The sequence below is a fragment of the Balaenoptera physalus genome (genome assembly GCF_965194825.1).
Source record: "Balaenoptera physalus genome assembly, chromosome: 8".
NCBI classification, from domain to species: Eukaryota; Metazoa; Chordata; class Mammalia; order Artiodactyla; family Balaenopteridae; genus Balaenoptera; species Balaenoptera physalus.
In genome coordinates this window covers 50,928,352-50,952,953 of record NC_138887.1, presented here as the reverse complement: position 1 = coordinate 50,952,953, position 24,602 = coordinate 50,928,352, and the positions used below count along the sequence as shown (strand labels likewise).

Sequence of the window (24,602 nt, the reverse complement as noted above, 5' to 3'; positions counted from 1 at the left end):
TAACAGCTGAACTTTCAGCAGAAACTCTGCAAGCCAGAAGGGAGTGGCAGGATATACTTAAAGTGATGAAGGAGAAAAACCTACAACCAAGATTACTCTACCCAGCAAGGACCTCATTCAGATTTGATAGAGAAATTAAAACCTTTATAGACAAGCAAAAGCTGAGAGTTCAGCACCACCACACCAGCTCTAAAACAAATGCTAAAGGAACTTCTCTAGGCAAGAAACACAAGAGAAGGAAAACACCTACAATAACAAACCCAAAACATTTAAGAAAATGGTAATAGGAACATACATATTGACAACTACCTTAAATGTAAATGGATTAAATGCTCCACCCAAAAGACACAGACTGGCTGAATGGATACAAAAACAAGACCCATATACATGCTGTCTACAAGAGACCCACTTCAGATCTAGAGACACATATAGACTGAAAGTGAGGGGATGGAAAAAGATATTCCATGCAAATGGAAATCAAAAGAAAGCTGGAGTAGCAATTCTCATATCAGACAAAATAGACTTTAAAATAAAGACTATTACAAGAGACAAAGAAGGACACTATATAATGATCAAGGGATCGATCCAAGAGGAAGGTATAACAATTGTAAATATTTATGCACCCAACATAGGAGCACCTCAATACATAAGGCAAATACTAACAGCCATAAAATGGGAAATCGACAGCAACACAATCATAGTAGGGGACTTTAACACCCCACTTTCACCAATGGACAGATCATCCAAAATGAAAATAAATAAGGAAACACAAGCTTTAAATGATACATTAAACAAGATGGAATTAATTGATATTTATAGGACATTCCACCCAAAAACAACAGAATACATATTTTTCTCAAGTGCTCATGGAACATTCTCCAGGATAGATCATATCTTGGGTCACAAATCAAGCCTTGGTAAATTTAAGAAAATTGAAATCGTATCAAGTATCTTTTCCGACCACAATGCTATGAGACTAGATATCAATTACAGGAAAAGATCTGTAAAAAATACAAACACGTGGAGGCTACACAATACACTACTTAATAACGAAGTGATCACTGAAGAAATCAAAGGGGAAATCAAAAAATACCTAAAAACAAATGACAATGGAGACACGACGACCCAAAACCTATGGGATGCAGCAAAAGCAGTTCTAAGAGGGAAGTTTATAGCAATACAAGCCTACATCAAGAAACAGGAAACATCTCGAATAAACAACCTAACCTTACACCTAAAGCAATTAGAGAAAGAAGAGCAAAAAAACCCCAAAGCTAGCAGAAGGAAAGAAATCATAAAGATCAGATCAGAAATAAATGAAAAAGAAATGAAGGAAACAATAGCAAAAATCAATGAAACTAAAAGCTGGTTCTTCGAGAAGATAAACAAAATTGATAAACCATTAGCCAGACTGATCAAGAGAAAAAGGGAGAAGACTCAAATCAATAGAATTAGAAAGGAAAAAGGAGAAGAAACCACTGACACTGCAGAAATACAAACGATCATGAGAGATTACTAGAAGCAACTCTATGCCAATAAAATGGACAACCTGGAAGAAATGGACAGATTCTTAGAAATGCACAACGTGCCGAGACTGAACCAGGAAGAAATAGAAAATATGAACAGACCAATCACAATCAATGAAATTGAAACTGTGATTAAAAATCTTCCAATAAACAAAAGCCCAAGACCAGATGGCTTCATAGGTGAATTCTATCAAACATTTAGAGAAGAGCTAACACCTATCCTTCTCAAACTCTTCCAAAATATTGCAGAGGGAGGAACACTCCCCAACTCATTCTACGAGGCCACCATCACCCTGATACCAAAACCAGACAAAGATGTCACAAAGACAGAAAACTACAGGCCAATATCACTGATGAACATAGATGCAAAAATCCTCAACAAAATACTAGCAAACAGAATCCAACAGCACATTAAAAGGATTATACACCATGATCAAGTGGGGTTTATTCCAGGAATGCAAGGATTCTTGAATATACTCAAATCAATCAATGTGATACACCATATTAACAAATTGAAGGAGAAAAACCATATGATCATCTCACTAGATGCAGAGAAAGCTTTCGACAAAATTCAACACCCATTTATGATAAAAGCCCTGCAGAAAGTAGGCATAGAGGGAACTTTCCTCAACATAATAAAGGCCATATATGACAAACCCACAACCAACATCGTCCTCAATGGTGAAAAACTGAAACCATTTCCATTAAGATCAGGAATAAGACAAGACTGCCCACTCTCACCACTATTATTCAACATAGTTTTGGAAGTGTTAGCCACAGCAATCAGAGAAGAAAAAGAAATAAAAGGAATCCAAATCAGAAAAGAAGAAGTAAAGCTGTCACTGTTTGCAGATGACATGATACTATACATAGAGAATCCTAAACATGCTACCAGAAAACTACTAGAGCTAATCAATGAATTTGGTAAAGTAGCAGGATACAAAATTAATGCACAGAAATCTCTTGCATTCCTATATACTAATGATGAAAAATCTGAAAGTGAAATTAAGAAAACACTCCCGTTTACCATTGCAACAAAAAGAATAAAATATCTAGGAATAAACCTACCTAAGGAGACAAAAGACCTGTGTGCAGAAAATTATAGGACACTGATGAAAGAAATTAAAGATGATACAAATAGATGGAGAGATATACCATGTTCTTGGATTCGAAGAATCAACATTGTGAAAATGACTCTACCACCCAAAGCAATCTACAGATTCAATGCAATCCCTATCAAACTACCACTGGCATTTTTCACAGAACTAGAACAAAAAATTTCACAATTTGTATGGAGACACAAAAGACCCCGAATAGCCAAAGCAATCTTGAGAACAAAAAAATGGAGCTGGAGGAATCAGGTTCCCTGATTTCAGACTATATTACAAAGCTACAGTAATCAAGACAGTTTGGTACTGGCACAAAAACAGAAATATAGATCAATGGAACAGGATAGAAAGCCCAGAGATAAACCCACACACATATGGTCACCTTATCTTTGATAAAGGAGGCAAGCATATACAGTGGAGAAAAGACAGCCTCTTCAATAAGTGGTGGTGGGAAAATTGGACAGGTACATGTAAAAGTATGAAATTAGAACACTCCCTGACACCATACACAAAAATAAACTCAAAATGGATTAAAGACCTAAATATAAGACCAGACACTATAAAACTCTTAGAGGAAAACATAGGCAGAACTCTCCATGACATAAGTCACAGCAAGATCCTTTTTGACCCACCTCCTAGAGAAATGGAAATAAAAACAATAATAAACAAATGGGACCTAATGAAACTTAAAAGCTTTTGCACAGCAAAGGAAACCATAAATAAGACCAAAAGACAACCCTCAGAATGGGAGAAAATATTTGCAAATGAAGCAACTGACAAAGGATTAATCTCCAAGATTTACAAGCAGCTCATGCAGCTCAATAACAAAAAAAACAAACAACCCAATCCAAAAATGGGCAGAAGACCTAAATAGACATTTCTCCAAAGAAGATATACAGATGGCCAACAGACACATGAAAGAATGCTCAACATCATTAATCATTAGAGAAATGCAAATCAAAACTACAATGAGGTATCATCTCACACCGGTCAGAATGGCCATCATCAAAAAATCTAGAAACAATAAATGCTGGAGAGGGTGTGGAGAAAAGGGAACACTCTTGCACTGTTGGTGGGAATGTAAATTTATACAGCCACTATGGAGAACAGTATGGAGGTTCCTTAAAAAACTAAAAATAGAACTACCATATGACTCAGCAATCCCGCTACTGGGCATATACCCTGAGAAAACCATAATTCAAAAAGAGTCATTTACCAAAATGTTCATTGCAGCTCTATTTACAATAGCCAGGACATGGAAGCAACCTAAGTGTCCATCATCGGATGAATGGATAAAGAAGATGTGGCACATATATACAATGGAATATTACTCAGCCATAAAAAGAAATGAAATGGAGGTATTTGTAATGAGGTGGATGGAGTTATAGTCTGTCATACAGAGTGAAGTAAGTCAGAAAGAGAAAAACAAATACAGTATGCTAACACATATATATTGAATCTAAGGAAAAAGAAAAAAAAGGTCATGCAGAACCTACTGGCAAGACGGGAATAAAGACACAGACCTACTAGAGAATGGACTTGAGGATATGGGGAGGGCGAGGGGTGAGATGTGACAGGGTGAGAGAGTGTCATGGACATATATACACTATCAAGTGTAAAATGGATAGCTGGTGGGAAGCAGCCGCATAGCACAGGGAGATTGGCTCGGTGCTTTGTGACCACCTAGAGGGGTGGGATAGGGAGGGTGGGAGGGAGGGAGATGCAAGAGGGAAGAGATATGGGAACATATGTATATGTATAACTGATTCACTTTGTTATAAAGCAGAGACTAACACACCATTGTAAAGCAATTATATTCCAATAAAGATGTTTAAAAAAAAAAAAAAAAGCAGCAAGGGAAAAACAACAAGTATCATACAAGGGAATCCCCATATGGTTAACAACTGATCTTTCAGCAGAAACTTTCCAAGCCAGAAGAGAGTGGCAGGACATAGTTAAAGTGATGAAGGGGAAATACCTACAACCAAGATTACTCTACCCAGCAAGGATCTCAGATTTGATGGAGAAATTAAAACTTTTACAAACAAGCAAAAGCTAAGAGAATTCAGCACCACCAAACTAGCTTTACAACAAATGCTGAAGAAACTTCTCTAGGCAGGAAACACCAGAGAAGGAAAAGACCTACAATAACAAACCCAAAACAATTAAGAAAATGGTAATAGGAACATACATACCAATAATTACCTAAAATGAAATGGATTAAATGCTCCAACCAAAAGACGTAGACTGGCTGAATGGATACAAAAACAAGACCCATATATATGCTGTCTACAAGAGACCCACTTCAGACCTAGGGACACATACAGACTGAAAGTGAGGGGATGGAAAAAGATATTCCATGCAAATGGAAATCAAAAGAAAGCTGGGGTAGCAATTCTCATATCAGAAAAAATCGACTTTAAAGACTATTATAAGAGACAAAGAAGGACTCTACATAATGATCAAGGGATCAATCCAAGAAGAAGATATAACAATTGTAAATATTTATGCACCCAACATAGGAGCATCTCAATACATAAGGCAAATACTAACAGCCATAACAGGGGAAATGGACAGTAACACAATCATAGTAGGGGACTTTAACACCTCACTTTCACCAATGGACAGATCATCCAAAATGAAAATAAATAAGGAAACACAAGCTTTAAATGATACATTAACAAGACGGACTTAAGTGATATTGGTAGGACATTCCATCCAAAAACAACAGAATACACTTTCTTCTCAAATGCTCATGGAACATTCTCTGGGATAGATCATATCTTGGGTCACAAATCAAGCCTTAGTAAATTTAAGAAAGTTGAAATCCTATCAAGTATCCTTTCTGACTACAAATCTATGAGACTAGATCTCAATTACAGGAAAAGATCTGTAAAAAATACAAACACATGGAGGTTAAACAATACACTACTTAATAACCAAGAGATCACTGAAGAAATCAAAGAGGAAATCAAAAAAGACCTAGAAACAAATGACAATGAAAACACGACGACCCAAAACCTATGGGATGCAACAAAAGCAGTTCTAAGAGGGAAGTTTATAGCAATAAAATCTTACCTTAAGAAACAAGAAACATCTCAAATAAACAACCTAACCTTACACCTAAAGCAATTAAAGAAAGAACAAAAAAACCCCAAAGCCAGCAGAAGGAAAGAAATCATAAAGATCAGATCAGAAATAAATGAAAAAGAAATGAAGAAAATGATAGAAAAGATCAATAAAACTAAAAGCTGGTTCTTGGAGAAGATAAACACAAAGGTAAACCATTAGCCAGACTCATGTAGAAAAACAGGGAGAAGACTCAAATCAATAGAATCAGAAATGAAAAAGGAGAAGTAACAACTGACACTGCAGAAATACAAAGGATCATGAGAGATTACTACAAGCAACTATATGACAATAAAACGGACAACCTGGAAGAAATGGACAAACTCTTAGAAATGCACTATGTTCCGAGACTGAACCAGGAAGAAATAGAAAATATGAACAGACCAATCACAATCAATGAAATTGAAACTGTGATTAAAAATCTTCCAATAAACAAAAGCCCAGGACCAGAGGGCTTCACAGGCGAATTCTAGCAAACATTTAGAGAAGAGCTAACACCTATCCTTCTCAAACTCTTCCAAAATATAGCAGCGGGAGGAACACTCCGAAACTCATTCTAAGAGGCCACCATTACCTGATACCAAAACCAGACAAAGATGTCACAAAGAAAGAAAGCTACAGGCCAATATCACTGATGAACATAGATGCAAAAATCCTCAACAAAATACCAGCAAACAGAATCCAACAGCACATTAAAAGGATCATACACCATCATCAAGTGGGGTTTATCCCAGGAATGCAAGGATTCTTCAATATACGCAAATCAATCAATGTGATACACCATATTAACAAATTGAAGGAGAAAAACCATATGATCATCTCAATAGATGCAGAGGAAGCTTTCAACAAAATTCAACACTCATTTATGACAAAAACCCTCCAGAAAGTAGGCATAGAGGGAACTTTCCTCAACATAATAAAGGCCATATATGACAAACCCACAGCCAACATCGTCCTCAATGGTGAAAAACTGAAACCATTTCCACTAAGATCAGGAACATGACAAGATTGCCCACTCTCACCACTATTATTCAACATAGTTTTGGAAGTTTTAGCCACAGCAATCAGAGAAGAAAAAGAAATAAAAGGAATCCAAATCCGAAAAGAAGAAGTAAAGCTGTCACTGTTTGCAGATGACATGATACTATACTTAGAGAATCCTAAAGATGCTACCAGAAAACTACTAGAGCTAATCAATGAATTTGGTAAAGTAGCAGGATACAAAATTAATGCACAGAAATCTCTTGCATTCCTATACACTAATGAAGAAAAATCTGAAAGTGAAATTAAGAAAACACTCCCATTTACCATTGCCACAAAAAGAATAAAATATCTAGGAATAAACCTACCTAAGGAGACAGAAGACCTGTATGCAGAAAATTATGAGACAGTGATGAAAGAAATTAGAGATGATACCAATAGTTGGAGAGATATACCATGTTCATGGATTGGAAGACTCAACATTGTGAAAATGACTCTACTACCCAAAGCAATCTACAGATTCAATGCAAACCCTATCAAAGTACCACTGGCATTTTTCACAGAACTAGAACAATAAATTTCATGATTTGTATGGAAACACAAAAGACCCTGAATAGTCAAAGCAATCTTGAGAAAGCAAAACGGAGCTGGAGAAATCAGGCTCCCTGACTTCAGACTACAAAGCTACAGTCATCAAGACAGTATGGTACTGGCACAAAAACAGAAATATGGATCAATGGAACAGGATAGAAAGCCCAGAGTTAAACCCACGCACATACGCTCACCTTATCTTTGATAAAGGAGGGAAGACTATATAGTGGAGAAAAGACAGCCTCTTCAATAAGTGGTGCTGGGAAAACTGGACAGCTACTTGTAAAAGAATGAAATTAGAACACTCCCTAACACCATATACAAAAATAAACTCAAAATGGATTAGAGACCTAAATGTAAGGGCAGATACCATCAAACTCTTAGAGGAAAACATAGGCAGAACACTCTATGACATAAATCACAGCAAGATCCTTTTTGACCCACCTCCTAGAGAAATGGAAATAAAAACAAAAATAAACAAATGGGACCTAATGAAACTTAAAAGCTTTTGCACAGCAAAGGAAACCATAAACAAGACAAAAAGACAACCCTCAGAATGGGAGAAAATACTTGCAAATGAAGCAACTAACAAAGGATTAATCTCCAAAATTTACAAGCAGCTCATGCATCTCAATATCAAAAAAACAAACAACCCAATCCAAAAATGGGCAGAAGACCTAAATAGACATTTCTCCAAAGAAGATATACAGATTGCTAACAAACACATGAAAGAATGCTCAACATCATTAATCATTAGAGAAATGCAAATCAAAACTACAATGAGATATCATCTCACACTGGTCAGAATGGCCATCATCAAAAAATCTACAAACAATAAATGCTGGAGACGGTGTGGAGAAAAGGGAACACTCTTGCACTGATGGTGGGAATGTAAATTGATACAGTCACTATGGAGAACAGTATGGAGGTTCCTTAAGAAACTAAAAACAGAACTACCATACGACCCAGCAATCCCACTACTGGGCATATACCCTGAGAAAACGATAATCTAAAAAAGTCATGTAGCACAATGTTCACTGCAGCTCTATTTCCAATAGCCCGGACATGGAAGCAACCTAAGTGTCCATCAACAGATGAATGTGGCACATATATACAATGGAATATTACTCAGTCACAAACAGAAATGAAATTAAGTTATTTGTAGTGAGGTGGATGGACCTAGAGTCTGTCACACAGAGTGAAGGAAGTCAGAAAGAGAAAAACAAATACCATATGCTAACACATATATATGGAATCTAAGAAAAAAAAAAAAAAAGGTCATGAAGAACCTAGGGGCAAGACGGGAATAAAGACGCAGACCTACTAGAGAATGGACTTGAGGATATGGGGAGGGGGAAGGGTAAGCTGGGACAAAGTGAGAGAGTGGCATGGACATATATACACTACCAAATATAAAATAGATAGCTAGTGGGAAGCAGCCGCATAGCACAGGGAGATCAGCTCGGTGCTTTGTGACGACCTAGAGGGGTGGGATAGGGAGGGTGGGAGGGAGGGAGACGCAAGAGGGAAGAGATATGGGGATATATGTATATGTATAGCTGATTCACTTTGTTATAAAGCAGAAACTAACACACCATTGTAAAGCAATTATACTCCAATAACAATGTCAAATTGAAAAAGAATTTCTACAAAAAATCTATAGGTAACATGATATTTAATAATGGGAAACTGGATGCTTAACCCCCTTCATATCAGGAAAAAGGCAAAAATATCCCCACTCACCAATGCCATTCAACATTGCAATGGAAGTCCTAGTGTAAAATGAGTACACAGTTGGCCCTCTGAATTCTTGGATTCCACATCCTCGGATTCAACCAACCACCAATCAAAAATATTGGGAAAAAAATTCCAGAAAATTTCAAAAGGCAAAACTTGAATTTGACACACACCACCAACTATTTGCATAGCATTTACATTGTATTAGGTATTATAATAATCTAGAGATGATTTAAAGTATACGGAATGTGCATAGGCTACATGCAAATACTATGCCCTTTTATATAAGGAACTTGAACATCCTTGGATTTTGGTATCAAAGGGGTTTCCTGGAAAGAATCTCACAAAGATACTGAGGGATGACTGTAACTCCATTTTGTTAGTTTAAATTTTATTTTTTTATTGAGGTGAAATCAGGGAACATAAAATTGTTTTAAAATGAACAATTCAGTGACATTTAGTACATCCACAATGTTGTGCAACCACTACATTTATCTAGTGCCAAAATATTTCCATTACTCCAAAATAAAACCTTATACACATTAAGCAATTATTCCCCATTTGACCCTTCTCCCCCATTTCAGACCTTGGCAACCACCAATCTGCTCACTGTTTATACAGATTTATCTATTCTGGACATTTCATATAAGTGGAATCTTATAATATGTGACATTTTGTGTCTTGATTCTTCCACTTAGCATAATGTTTTCTAGGTATATCCACATTTTACAATGTATCAGTACTTCATTTTTATTTTTACAACTGAATAATATTCCATTGTGTATTGATATATAGATATATACCGCAATTTTTTTTCCATTTATCCATTGATGGACATTTGGGTTGTTTCCAACATTTTGGCTATTGTGAATGGTACATGAACGTTCATGTTCAAAAACCTGTTTGCGTATATGTTTTTAATTCTTTTGGACATATATCGAGAAGTGGAATATGCTGGATTACATGGTTATTCTGTATTTAACTTGCTGAGGAACCACAAAACTGTTTTCCACGGATGAACCACTTTGCATTCCGAACACCAATGTACAGGGTTCCAATTTCTCCACATCCTTGTCAACACTTGTTATTTTTCTTTTATACTTATTGTAGCCATCCTTGTGGATGTGAAGTTGTATCTCATTATAGTTTTGATTTGCATTTCTTTAATGACTAATGATGCTGAGAATCTTTTCATGTGCTTATTGGTCATCTATATCTTCTTTTTATAGACGTCTATTTAAGTTCTTTTCCCATTTTTAAATTGGATGGTTTAATTTTTTGTTGTGCTGTAGGAAGTCTTTATATATTTTGGATTCCTGACCATTATCAGATATATGGCTCACAAATATTTTATCTCATTCTGTAAGTTGTGTTTGTACTTTCTTTTTTTCCCAAAACAAACAACATTTTATTCAAGTATAGTTTATTCACAATGTTGTGTTAGCTTGTGTTCTCATTTTCTTGATAGTGCCCTTGATACACAAAAGTTTTTAATTTTGATAAAATCCAATATATTTTTACTTTTGTTGTCACAGCTAAGAATTCATTACCAGATGCAAGGCCACGGAGATTTACCCCTATGTTTTCGTATAAGAGTTTTATAATTTTATCACTTATATTTAGCTTACTCAACTTTTTTGAGTTAATTTTTTATACGGTGTGAGGTAAGGACCTAACTTCATTGTTTTGTATGTGGATATACAGTTGTCCCAGCATCACATGTTGAAGAAACTTTTTTAACTGCTGATGATCTTGGCACTTGTCAAAAATCAGTTAAGCACATATGTATACGTTTACTTCTTTCTCTCCAACTCTACATCCTTTTTTTCATTTCTTATGTATAGAAACACAACTGACTTTTGTGTGTTGACTGCATATTTTACAACCTTGCAGAATTGATTCAAGGTTCAGAAAGGATTTCATGAATCTGTTTCCAGTTATTTTAAAGATGTCAAATTTACGTAATTCTCTGGTTGGATTTTCCAATGATCTATAAATAATCTGAATTACTTTCTAATATCTATAAACTAATTCTAAAGTTTAGATGGAGAGGCCAGAATAGCCAACACAATACTGAAGGAGAAGAAGAAAATTGGAGGACTGATACTACCTGATTTCAAGACTTACTTAAAAACTATGGTATTCAAGACAGTGTGGTATTGATGAAAGAACAGACAAATCAATGAAACAGAATAGAGAGCCCCAAAATAGACCTACATAAATATAGTCAACTGGTCCTTGACAAAACAGCAAAGGCAACACAATGGAGCAAAGAAAATCTCTTCAACAAGTGGTATTGGAACAACTGGAAATCCACCTGCAAAAAAATAAATCTAGACACAGACCTTAAACCCTTCACAAAAATTAACTCGAAGTGGATCATAGACCTAACTGTAAAACACAAAAATGTTAAACTCCTAGAAGACAACATAATAGAAAACCTAGATGACCTTGGCTATGGTGATGTCTTTTTAGATAAAACACCAAATATACAATGTATGAAAGAAATAATTGGTAATTTGGACTTCATTAAAATGTAAAACTTCTGCTCTGTGAGAGAATATTAAGAGAATGAAAAGACAAGTCACAGATTGGGAGAAAATACTTTCAAAAGACACATCTGATTAAAAAACTGTTATCCAACATATACAAAGAAATCTTAAAATTCAACAATATGAATACAAACAACCCACTTAAAAAATGGGCCATGCTAAAGGAAAAAAAAAAAAAGGGGCAAAGACCTTAACAAACTCTTCACCAAAAAAAGATACCCAGATGGCAAATAAGCATATAAATAAGTGCTCCATATCATAAGTCACCAGAGAAATGAAAATTAAAACAACAATGAAATAACAATGAGATACAACTACTAGCATGGGCATATCCAGAACACTGACAACACCAAATGCTGACAAAGATGTGGAGCAACAGGAGCTCTCATATAATGTTGGTGGGAATGCAAAATGGTACAGCCATTTCAGAAGACACTTGGAAGTTGCTTACAAAAGTAAATATATTCTTACCATATGATTCAGCAATTGTGCTCTGGTATTTACTCAAAGGAACTGAAAACTTTTGTCCACACAAAAACCTGCACACAGATGTTTATAGAAGCTTCACTTATAATTGTCTAAACTCGGAAGCAACCAAATCCTTCAGTACCTGAATGGATGAATAAACTGTGATACATCTAAACAATGGAATATTATTCAGCACTAAAAAGAAATGACCTATCAAGCTATGAAATGACATGAAAGAAACATAAATACGTATTACTAAGTGAAAGAGGCCAATCTTAAAAAGCTACATACTGTATGTTTCCAATTATATAAGATTCTGGAAAAGTAAGAATTGTGGAGGTAATAAAAAGATTAGTGTTTGCCACTGGGGGATTGGGGGAGGGTGGAGGGACACAGTGGAGATGAACAATCAGAGCACAGAGAATTTTTTGGGCAGTGAAAATGCTTTGTATGATATATGATTATGGATATATGTCATTGTACATTTGCCCAAAGAATGTAGGACACCAAGAGTGAACTTAAAGGTAAACTATGCACTGAGTGATTATGATTTGTCAATGTGGGATCATCCTTGGTAAAAAATGTACCATTCTGGTGAGTGATATTGATAAGGGGGGAGGATTTTTATGTCTATAAGCAGGGAATGAGAAATCCTGTACCTTTCTCTCAACTTTATTGTAAACCTAAACTGCTCTAAAAAGTAGTGTTTTTTTAAAAAAAAGAACTCTTCAAGAAATCTTTCTAAATCACTTGCTGAAGCCTAGATATGTCATGCTTAATATATTTACTGACCATCTGTTTAGTAATCCTATCAAGGAAAGAAATAAACTATACCCATCATGACTTGTTCTAAATGAATACATGCTGATACTTCATGATTGTTTTTTCCCTGGGTGCTCAAAAACTATTCGTTTAAAATGTACTCTAGAATCTTGCTGAGATAAAGTTATTAGTCTATAGTTTGTGAGATATGCTGTCTTTTTCCTTTTGAGAATAAGAACTTCTTTCTAGCTAATAGCCATAGTCAGGGAGAAGATGAAGAGAATTAAGAAATGTTTAATAAGATTTATTGCAGAAAATGAAAAATTTTAAATACAGTGCATAGAATTATATTGGAAAGAAAGGATGAAGTTATATGACTCTGAGAAGGAGGAAGGGAACTTAAACTTTCACCAGGAGAATAAAGGATAGAGAATGATGACAGGAAAAGGAGAAAGAAAAGAATGTAACAATAAGTATAAGAGATTGATCCCATAGAAGGAGAAGACACATTCTGGAAAGAAAAAGAAAAAGAAAGAAACAAAGAGCATGCTCACCAAATACCGGCAAGCTCCAAAAGAAAGTGAGAACTTGAATCATTTGACAGCATTCTGAGGTGTTACATAAAAGTTTAAAGTATTCTCAACAAACTGAATTAGAATGAAAGATCCAAGTTAAGAGACTTACAAAACTACAGTTCAGGACCCACCCTTGACAATTCACGTGTGTCTAATGAAACCAGGGATGGCACATGGAGACCAAGATGGTGGAGTAAGATAAGGTAATTGTGATTCATTCCAATTCCCCCACCCTATAAACTCTACTAAAACTGATAGTGATCCCTTACATAGCACATAATGCCATGCTCTTGAGTCTTCAGATGGATTACTTTCTTTAATACTCACAACAATTAAGTTCTACTGCTATACTCATTTTGTCAATAGATAAATTGAAATTAAGAGAGATTAAGTAATTTGGCCCAAATCACACAGCTAGCACGTGGTGGAAATGGCATATTAATTTCAATTCTGTTACTTCACAGCCTAATTTCCTAACCATTAAGTTTGTAACCCAGGGTTATCCCACTTGATTTTTCATGATTGCTCCTCTTAAAAGTTAGATATAGCCAAATATAAGTTTGAAAAAAAATTTTTTTTTCTGAATATACAGAACTAAAAAATGTGCTTAAAGTAATTCACAGCTGAATTATCAGGAGATGAAATTGTCACACTTACCTTCTGTTCAACAGGATCATGCAGTGCAGTGCTCGGGCTGATACTCAGAAGCCAAAAGCTAATTCCTTTATGATTTAGGTACACCAGTATCTCAGGCTCAAAGGGTTCTTCTTCCTGTATGTAAAATGATACACATGGTTAGTCTAAGCTCCTGTGTTTTTTTGCATTGTTCTCATCCCTAAGTGTAATAGAACATAAAATATTTTGTTAATAGCAGCTATGTTTCATTCAATCCAATTCTGAACTGAGTCAGCAAAATTATTCCAAGCCTGACATGTTTAATGCTGTTATAGTTGTATTCCAGGGGGAATTTGGCTACACTGGAAGGTACCCAAACGGGGAGGCCAGAGCAGGGTAGTGTTGTCTGATGCTCCCAATTGAGCCAGGGACTCAAGCAGCCAATGAACTATAAAAAGAAGATGGAAGCAGAGAAGCTAGTAGGACAAATCTAATCTAGATTCCTTAAAGTAGATATGAGAAGAGATAGAAGCCCAAACGAGCAGATACCAAAGTCCATTCCTTCATGACGTTCTGACATAAAACTGGTTTACTGCAACATTCTTTAGAAAAGTGACTCAACCTCATAAAAACATTTAGTGTTAGCCATTTGGAATGAAAGTATGCATATATTTCACCAGTCAGCTCTCTGGGTTTAACTGATGATGATCAAACCCTAGTAGATTTGCTTTCATTCTGACATACAAAGTTTGGATATTAACCTGAAGCTCAAAATCCCTTTCTAGAGTGGACCTACAAAATTGGACTGGATCATTTTCAACAGCTATTTGTTTTTTCTGGCTAGACTCATGGTCCAACATGTTTTTTGTTGGTCAGGAAATACCAAAAGTACAGACTTTCCTGAGGAATTTGGCCATTTAGCTTCCGATTCTTTGCCAGAATTTAAGCATGTTAAAGATAGGGATAAACGGGATGCAAAAAGTGAAAAAAAGAAATAGCAGAAATTTTTAAAACTAGGAAAGGGACAATTGAATTCTTTTGGTGTATCAAGTGAAGACCTTAAAAAGACAACAGCAAGAAAATAAAAGTTCTGTAAGCAATATGTTTTACAAAATTTATATGCTTTAATTTAGGTTACTGATTAAAATTGACGATTAAAAACAATATGAGAGCAAATATTCCCTGAAATTGAACAGTGAAATATGACACTAGTGTATGTTTGACATGTTGGATCAATTTTCTTGCTTCTCTTTGATGAGCAAGATGGTCATTATAAGATTCTTCAAAATGGAACAAAAATGACAACTGGATAAGACTGATTAAATATTACTGCCAGATTGATATTAGACAAGAAAAGTCAAAAGCAGAACCGTGAACATTTCCTGAGCATGTGCCATACCTATTGCTTTATCTCATCTCTACCTGGAAGAGGTAGTGAGTTAGTGTAAAATTGTTTCTAAACCAGTATAAAGAGGGCAGATCGGTCTGGCAGCACCACAAGGAAAAGGAACCTGGGAATGCCTGGATAAGGTAATGGGCTCTGGTCTACACTGTTAAACTCAATTTGGCAGTACTGTACCATATTTGACTTGAGACTTAGTTAAAATGCTGCAGTGGGTGGTTCTGAAAATAAAAATCCAGTTAAACCATCTGGCTCTTCAGTTATGCAAAATATAAAACAATTTGCCTAGATTCCCCTCTTTCCATCACTCCCTGTTGACTTTCATTGCTAGATTCTATTTTGGGCATTTTTATTATTCAGAAAAATATTTGAGCATGCTGACTCCCCCTCCACCAATTGACTTTGACAGCAAAGCTTTTCAAAGCATTAACAGTCACGGATAAATTATCTTTGGAAAAATAAAAACACAGTCATTAGACCAAATGATATTTTATATACTTCATTTTACTATCACATAGTCTTATTTTTTGAAATGAGGTTATATATAGATGTAATTTACTTAGTGCTTCAGTGGCTGGTTTCTAAAGTTTTGTAAGCTATCAAACCATTATCTGACCTACTCAAATACTAAACCTTCTAAAATGGAAAACAGCCAATCATGAAGTGACAACAATACAGAGCAACAGGTACAAATTCATATTTAATGGATATAAACCTCAATGGTTTTGGAATTGAATGCTAAATATAGTTAATCTAATTTACTAGCAATCTCCTTTAAAGCAATCTATACCTTCTCAGAAAATTAAATACACTATTACATATATTATTTTTGGAATGCAGATTTTTTCTTTGGGAAATATATCTAGAAAAATACACATATAAGGTTAATCAATATATGAAAAAAAGAAATGTGTAGTTTATGAAATCAGCCTTTTACTTTTGGCAAGTGTGTCTTGGCTTATAAACACTAAAATATCTAATATTAGTAATATTCAAAGAATTATACAGCTATACAATGATACCTCCTAAAATAATCTACTTGAAAAAATTACAAAGAATTTCAATTACTCAGTATTACCGAGGCAATTGAAATATATGTGTATCTATACACTGTTGCTAAGAGCGTAAAACAGTAGGAAATTTCTGGAGTGTTATTTGATAATAAATATAAAAACACTTAAAAATAGACTTGCTCTTTGACCCAGAAATTTTCATGTCTAATAGTTTATTCTAAGGACATAATTGGAATAGTGTACAAATGTTTTATATATATATGTATATATATATACACACACACATATACATATATATATATACACATATACATATATATCTTGCATATATATATGCAGAAAGGTAAGTGCTTTATTATGTGTGTATATGTATATAATATATATATTGTGTGTGTACATATATATGTGTATATGTCGAGGCAGCACTTTATTTTTAAGACTGGGAACAAACTAAGAATAAATGTGGTTATGCATGATATATCCAAAGACTACAGTGTTATGAAGCTAGAAAAAAATAATCATTTAAATTTATTTTTATTAACATGGCAATTTATTGATGATTACAGTATTAAGAAAAAGGACATTTATGACATTTGAGTGGCATGACAGACTTTTCTGTTTCTGTGTGTATGAACGTATTAAAATGTGGGAGGGGACAGAAGAACAAGAATGGTGGCATGCTGAAGCTGAGTGATGGGTTCATGACAGTGCATCACACTCATCCTTCTACTTTTGTGCATTTGAAAAGTTTTCAGAGCATTTTTTTTTTAAACACACAAAATTTCATGCTACTTTTTAACAGTAATATCTTTGAGTGGTGATATTGTGACATTTCTTCACTCTTTTTTGCTTATCAATGAACACATATTACTCAGTAAATATATAAAAAATAAAAATGAAAATTAAATCTACAGAAAAACACGCTTTGCTTGCTGTTTCCTCAATTCTGTACTCCATCCAAGTGTTGTTGACAGTGCCACCTTCTCTCTCAAACCTACTTGCCCGCCAAAGCCAATTGTTACCTGGGGCTAAATGGGTACAGTATGTTGTACCTCAGAAAACCTTTGGTTCTGCATCAGGCTCTTTGCTGCTGCTGGACCCGTACACCTATCGCCAGTCTCCTGCTGTTCTCGTTCTTGCTATCACCCTGAACCGATACTTAAGTCCCAGCAAACTTCCTGGGCTGAGCTCTTTCTTTCTCTCGTTATTCTGATTTGCATTTATGTGTACATGGACCTACATGTTTGCCTGCTCCTCCTGACCACAGTCAATCTTCGTCCTCACAAATCTATCCTCACACCTGTCCTCTGACCTTCTATTCTGGCCTTTGCCCTTTGCCTCCCTAGATTCATGGCATCATTTGGTTTTTCTCTTGTTAATTATCTTTACACTTCTGGTTTCCATGGCATATTGTTCACATCAGTTCTGTACCCTGCCCAAACTAACCACCTCCATGCACTGCACAGCTCTGGTGCTACCTAAGTAGGAAATGAAACACATCTTAGCAGAGAAAATTAGGTGTATCGGTTATCAATGAGTTGATCTCGAATTGCTGACATTTCTATATTGTCAGAGATGAGATACATGACTGTAGGGAAAGCTGGACTCTGGAGCTAGACCACCTGGACTTAAACCCAGCATCTGCAACTCAGTAGCTATGGAAACTTATACAAATTAAGTGCTTCAGTGTTACCATCTGTAAAATGGGAGTAATATTCGCTGGCTGAGAGGATTAAATGAGTGAATATACATAAACCCTTTAGAACAACACGACACACAGAAATATTAATTTAGCATTTGTTCTTATTACTAACTCTAATATTTATTTTTAGTTCCTCTGAACATTGTAATTACTAAACAAATACTTGTGGGAAGAATTTAGAATGAATATTAAATAACAAAAGAATAACAAAAGCACAGAATTATGTCTTATATGAATGTGTGAATATATTCACTCCTTTAGTAAATACTGATTGAACTTCTATGATGAGGCAGCCACTGTGCTAGATACCGGGCAAAAGACCAAGAATAAGACAAATGAAGCCTTTGTCTTTACGGCACTTACAGTGTAATGGAGGTTAAATTTGAATTAATGAATGAATTTATCAATGGCTATGTGGATGCCAAAGAATGTGATTGTAACCTTCTTTCTGAAGTAGCTTTTTCTTTGTCAAATAAGTAAAACCATCACTAGGTATGCAACTACTTTAAAAATTTTGTTTCTGTTCTTTTTGACCTTGAAAGGTGATTGATGACTGTATTTGTTAATCAAGTTAAAGGTTGCTTACTCATTTTATAAGATTAGATCCAGTTTTAATTATACAAAGGGCTGAACAGAATTAAACTTACTGCACATCAACATAGCAAAAATAGGCCTGATAAAATATTCACCTTTTTTGGTTTTTTCCTTATTTTTCCACAAGGAAAAATGGCTTTATTATTTTTATTTTATGTTTTTACAATGCATGTCTGTTGACAAGCTTTCAATAATACATAAAAGGATAAAGTAAAACATAAAGGAAATCCAGTGCCCTGAGATAACCACCATTAATATTTTGTGATAGTCTTTTCATGAATCTCTTCATGCATTCACATGAATCTACATTAATGGGACCATATTATAAATGATGTTTTCATCATCACAACATTTCCTTCCTCCCTCTCTTCTTCCTTCAATTTTTGCCTCTATAAACAAAGTTGAAGTAACATTACATATGAATATTGCATACTGGTGTTTTCATTTCTGTAGGTTAAATTCTAAAAGTAGGATTTCGAAGCCAATGTGTCCATATACTTCTAATTTTTACTGATACTGCCCAACTGCTTTCCAAAATAGTCATATCAACTGAGAGTCTGCCAGCAGTTTGAGGGTTCTTATCACTCCTGTCTTACCAACATTTGGTATGTTCAGGCTTTTACATTTTGTAACAGTTTGGTAGGTATAATAATATCTCATTTTAATTTAGATTTCCATTTCCCTGATTTGTTCTTCTCTGGATTGCCTTTTCATATTTAGGGATTCATTGGACATTCTAAATATAAGTGCCTTTGTCTTTCATAAATTCTATAAAATTTCACTATTTTTCTTTTCTAATGCTACTTCTCTTTTTTCTCCTTATTCTCTCTGTTTAAAATACTATTAGAGGTAAATTTAAGAAAATTGAAATCGTATCAAGTATCTTTTCCGACGACAATGCTTTGAGACTAGATATCAATTACAGGAAAAAATCTGTAAGAAATACAAACACATGGAGGCTAAACAACACACTACTTAATAACCAAGAGATCACTGAAGAAATCAAAGAGGAAATCAAAAAATACCTAGAAACAAATGACAATGAAAACACAATGACCCAAAACCTATGGGATGCAGCAAAAGCAGTTCTAAGAGGGAAGTTTATAGCTGTACAAGCCTACCTTAAGAAACAAGAAACATCTCAAATAAACAACCTAACCTTACACGTAAAGCAATTAAAGAAAGAAGAACAAAAAAACCCCAAAGTTAGCAGAAGGAAAGAAATCATAAAGATCAGCTCAGAAATAAATGAAAAAGAAATGAAGAAACGATAGAAAAGATCAATAAAACTAAAAGCTGGTTCCTTGAGAAGCTAAACAAAATTGATAAACCATTAACCATACTTACCAAGAAAAAAAGGGAGAAGACTCAAATCAATAGAATTAGAAATGAAAAAGGAGAAGTAACAAATGACAGTGCAGAAATACAAAGGATCATGAGAGATTACTACAAGCAACTATATGCCAATAAAATGGACAACCTGGAAGAAATGGACAAATTCTTAGAAATGCACAACCTTCCGAGACTGAACCAGGAAGAAATAGAAAATATGAACAGACCAATCACAAGCACTGAAATTGAAACTGTGATTAAAAATCTTCCAACAAACAAAAGCCCAGGACCAGATGGCTTCACAGGCGAATTCTACCAAACATTTAAAGAAGAGCTAACACCTATCCTTCTCAAACTCTTCCAAAATACAGCAGAGGGAGGAACACTCCCAAATTCATTCTACGAGGCCACCATCACTCTGATACCAAAACCAGACAAAGATGTCACAAAGAAAGAAAACTACAGATCAATATCACTGATGAACATAGATGCAAAAATCCTCAACGAAATACTAGCAAACAGAATCCAACAGCACATTAAAAGGATCATACACTATGATCAAGTGGGGTTTATCCCAGGAATGCAAGGATTCTTCAGTATATGCAAATCAATCAACGTGATACACCATATTAACAAATTGAAGGAGAAAAACCATATGATCATCTCAATAGATGCAGAGAAAGCTTTCAACAAAATTCAACACTCATTTATGACAAAAACCCTCCAGAAAGTAGGCATAGAGGGAACTTACTTCAACATAATAAAGGCCATATATGACAAACCCACAGCCAACATTGTCCTCAATGGTGAAAAACTGAAACCATTTCCACTAAGATCAGGAACACGACAAGGTTGCCCACTCTCACCACTATTATTCAACATAGTTTTGCAAGTTTTAGCCACAGCAATCAGAGAAGAAAAAGAAATAAAAGGAATCCAAGTCAGAAAAGAAGAAGTAAAGCTGTCACTCTTTGCAGATGAAGTGATACTATACATAGAGAATCCTAATGATGCTACCAGAAAACTACTAGAGCTAAGCAATGAATTTGGTAAAGTAGCAGGATACAAAATTAATGCACAGAAATCTCTTGCATTCCTATACACTAATGATGAAAAATCTGAAAGTGAAATTAAGAAAACACTCCCATTTACCATTGCAACAAAAAGAATAAAGTATCTAGGAAAAAAACCTACCTAAGGAGATAAAAGACCTGTATGCAGAAAATTATGAGACACTGATGAAAGAAATTAAAGATGATACAAATAGATGGAGTGATATACCATGTTCTTGGATTGGAAGAATCAACATTGTGAAAATGAATCTAGTACTCAAAGCAACCTACAGATTCAATGCAATCCCTATCAAACTACCAATGGCATTTTTCACAGAACTAGAACCAAAAATTTCACGATTTGTATGGAAACACAAAAGACCATGAATAGCCAAAGCAATCTTGAGAAAGCAAAACGGAGCTGGAGGAATCAGGCTCCCTGACTTCAGACTATACTACAAAGCTACAGTAATCAAGACAGTATGGTACTGGCACAAAAACAGAAATATGGATCAATCGACCAGGATAGAAAGCCCAGAGATAAACCCACACACATATGCTCACCTTATCTTTGATAAAGGAGGCAAGAATATACAGTGGAGGAAAGACAGCCTCTTCAATAAGTGGTGCTGGGAAAACTGGACAGCTACTTGTAAAAGAATGAAATTAGAATACTCCCTAACATCATACACAAACATAAACTCAAAATGGATTAAAGACCTAAATGTAAGGCCAGATATCATCAAACTCTTAGAGGAAAACGTAGGCAGAACACTCTATGACATAAAACACAGCAAGATCCTTTTTGACCCACCTCCTAGAGAAATGGAAATAGAAACAAAAATAAACAAATGGGACCTAATGAAACTTAAAAGCTCTTGCACAGCAAAGGAAACCATAAACAAGACGAAAGGACAACCCTCAGAATGGGAAAAAATATTTTCAAATGAAGCAACTGAGAAAGGATTAATCTCCAAAACATATAAGCAACTCATGCATCTCAATATCAAAAAAACAAACACCCCAATCCAAAAATGGGCAGAAGACCTAAATAGACATTTCTCCAAATAAGATATACAGATTGCCAACAAACACATGAAAGAATGCTCAACATCATTAATCATTAGAGAAATGCAAATCAAAACTACGAGATATCATCTCACACCGGTCAGAATGTCCATCATCAAAAAATCTACAAACAATAAATGCTGGAGAGGGTGTGGAGAAAAGGGAACCATCTTGCACTGTTGGTGGGAACGTAAATTGATACAGCCACTATGGAGAACAGTATGGAGGTTCCTTAAAAGTCTAAAAATAGAACTACCATACGACCCAGCAATCCCACTACTGGGCATATACCCTGAGAAAACCATAATTCAAAAAGAGACATGTACCAAAATGTTAATTGCAGCTCTATTTCCAATAGCCAGGACATGGAAGCAACCTAAGTGTCCATCAACAGAGGAATGGATAAAGAAGCTATGACACATATATACAATGGAATATTACTCAGCCATAAAAAGAAACGAAATTGAGTTATTTGTAGTGAGGTGGATGGACCTAGAGTCTCATACAGAGTGAAGGAAGTCAGAAAGAGAAAAACAAATACAGTATGCTAACACATATATATGGAATCTAAGGAAAAAAAAAAAAAAGGTCATGAAGAACCTAGTGGCAAGACGGGAATAAAGACACAGACCTACTGGAGAATGGATTTGAGGATATGGGGAGGGGGAAGGGTAAGCTGTGACAAAGTGAGAGAGTGGCATGGATATATATACACTACCAAACGTAAAATAGATAGCTAGTGGGAAGAAGCCGCATAGCACAGGGAGATCAGCTTGGTGCTTTGTGACCACCTAGAGGAATGGGATAGGGCGGGTGGGAGGGAGGGAGATGCAAGAGGGAAGAGATATGGGGACATATGTATATATATATATAACTGATTCACTTTGTTATAAAGCAGAAACTAACACACTACTGTAAAGCAATTATACTCCAATAAAGATGTTAAAAAAAAAAAAAAGATGTGGCACATATATACAATGGAATATTACTCAGCCAGAAAAAAGGAACGAAACTGAATTATTTGTAGTGAGGTGGATGGACCTAGAGACTGTCATACAGAGTGAAGGAAGTCAGAAAGAGAAAAACAAATACCGTATGCTAACACATATATATGGAATCAAAAAAAAAAAAAGAAAGAAAATGGTCAGAAGAACCTAGGGGCAAGACGGGAATAAAGATGCAGAACTACTAGAGATGGACTTGAGGATACAGGGAGGGGAAGTGTAAGCTGGGACAAAGTGAGAGAGTGGCATGGACATATATACACTACCAAACGTAAAATAGATAGCTAGTGGGAAGCAGCCGCATAGCACAGGGAGATTAGCTCAGTGCTCTGTGACCACCTAGAGGGGTAGGATAGGGAGGGTGGGAGGGAGGGAGATGCAAGAGGGAAGAGATATGGGGACATATGTATATGTATAACTGATTCACTTTGTTATAAAGCAGAAACTGACACATCACTGTAAAGCAATTATCCTCTAATAAAGATGTTAAAAAAAATACTATTAGAGACAGAGCTTTTCACTCAATCCTTTCTGTCACCTAACCTCTCTTTCGATATTCAGTCTTATTGGTCTCTCTGTGATACTTCTGTGTAATCTCTTCAGATAAGCAGTTCACTAATTTCTTCACTTACTCCTAAGCAAGAATACCACCTCAACTAAGTTTCTAGTTTCAATCCCGTACTCCTTTTTAGTAGAGTTACTTGATTTTTTTTTCAGATCAGCTAGTTGATTTTGATAGACTTTTGTTTTTTTCTTATTACTTTTATAATAATACCCACTCTGATTCCATCAACCTTATTGAGTGTACTTAATTTATTTTATAGTCTGTATATCTGATCATTCAAAATTGGCAGTCTCTGTCTATCTGATTTTGCAGAGTTCTTTTTGTTTGTAGCTGTAGTATTTTGTTATTATTATCTACAAGAGTGGAATCTTAAATATTCTAGGTATATGGTCATAACATTAGTGTATAGAGAAAATTTTTATTTTTTCCAATATTTATACTAGTTATTTCATATTTATTGCCTAACTACATTAACTAATAGTTCCAAAACAATGTTGAATGTTACTGAAAATTGTAGCATTCCTGTCTTAGTTCTGATAGTTTTTCTATTTAATTATGTCTACCTCCTCCATTACAAATGCTGAATGCTAACAATCTTGGTACATAAACAGCCAAAGTTCATCAAAAACTCAAAACACACAAAATACAAACAAAAATGTACATTTATTATCCAACAATCATTTTCAATGTATTATGCATGCAAGGTATTATTTGGACACCTCTAAAAAAAACAAAGAAAACTTACTGAAAAATACATAGAGGATTAAAAAGGTGTTAAGTATTTCTCTTACCCAAACTCCCACAAAAAGGATAAGAAAGATTTAA

General features: G+C 35.1%; 1 protein-coding gene across 2 annotated transcripts in view; it reads right to left on the bottom strand.

The window, feature by feature from the left end:
* TMEM196 (transmembrane protein 196) overlaps positions 1-14,610 on the bottom strand; it is a 230,981-nt gene extending 216,371 nt beyond the window's left edge. Inside the window, exons 1-2 of one of the 2 annotated variants that reach the window (XM_082472794.1) lie at positions 14,595-14,610; positions 14,088-14,201 (exon numbers count right to left, since the gene is read on the bottom strand). In XM_082472794.1, coding sequence (XP_082328920.1) covers positions 14,088-14,107 — 20 coding nt within the window. In that variant the 5' untranslated portion in view covers positions 14,108-14,201; positions 14,595-14,610. Of the gene's footprint in view, positions 1-14,087; positions 14,202-14,594 lie in introns of those variants that run through there. The other variant, XM_082472793.1, reaches the window with a different exon arrangement.
* Positions 14,611-24,602: the final 9,992 nt, after the last annotated feature.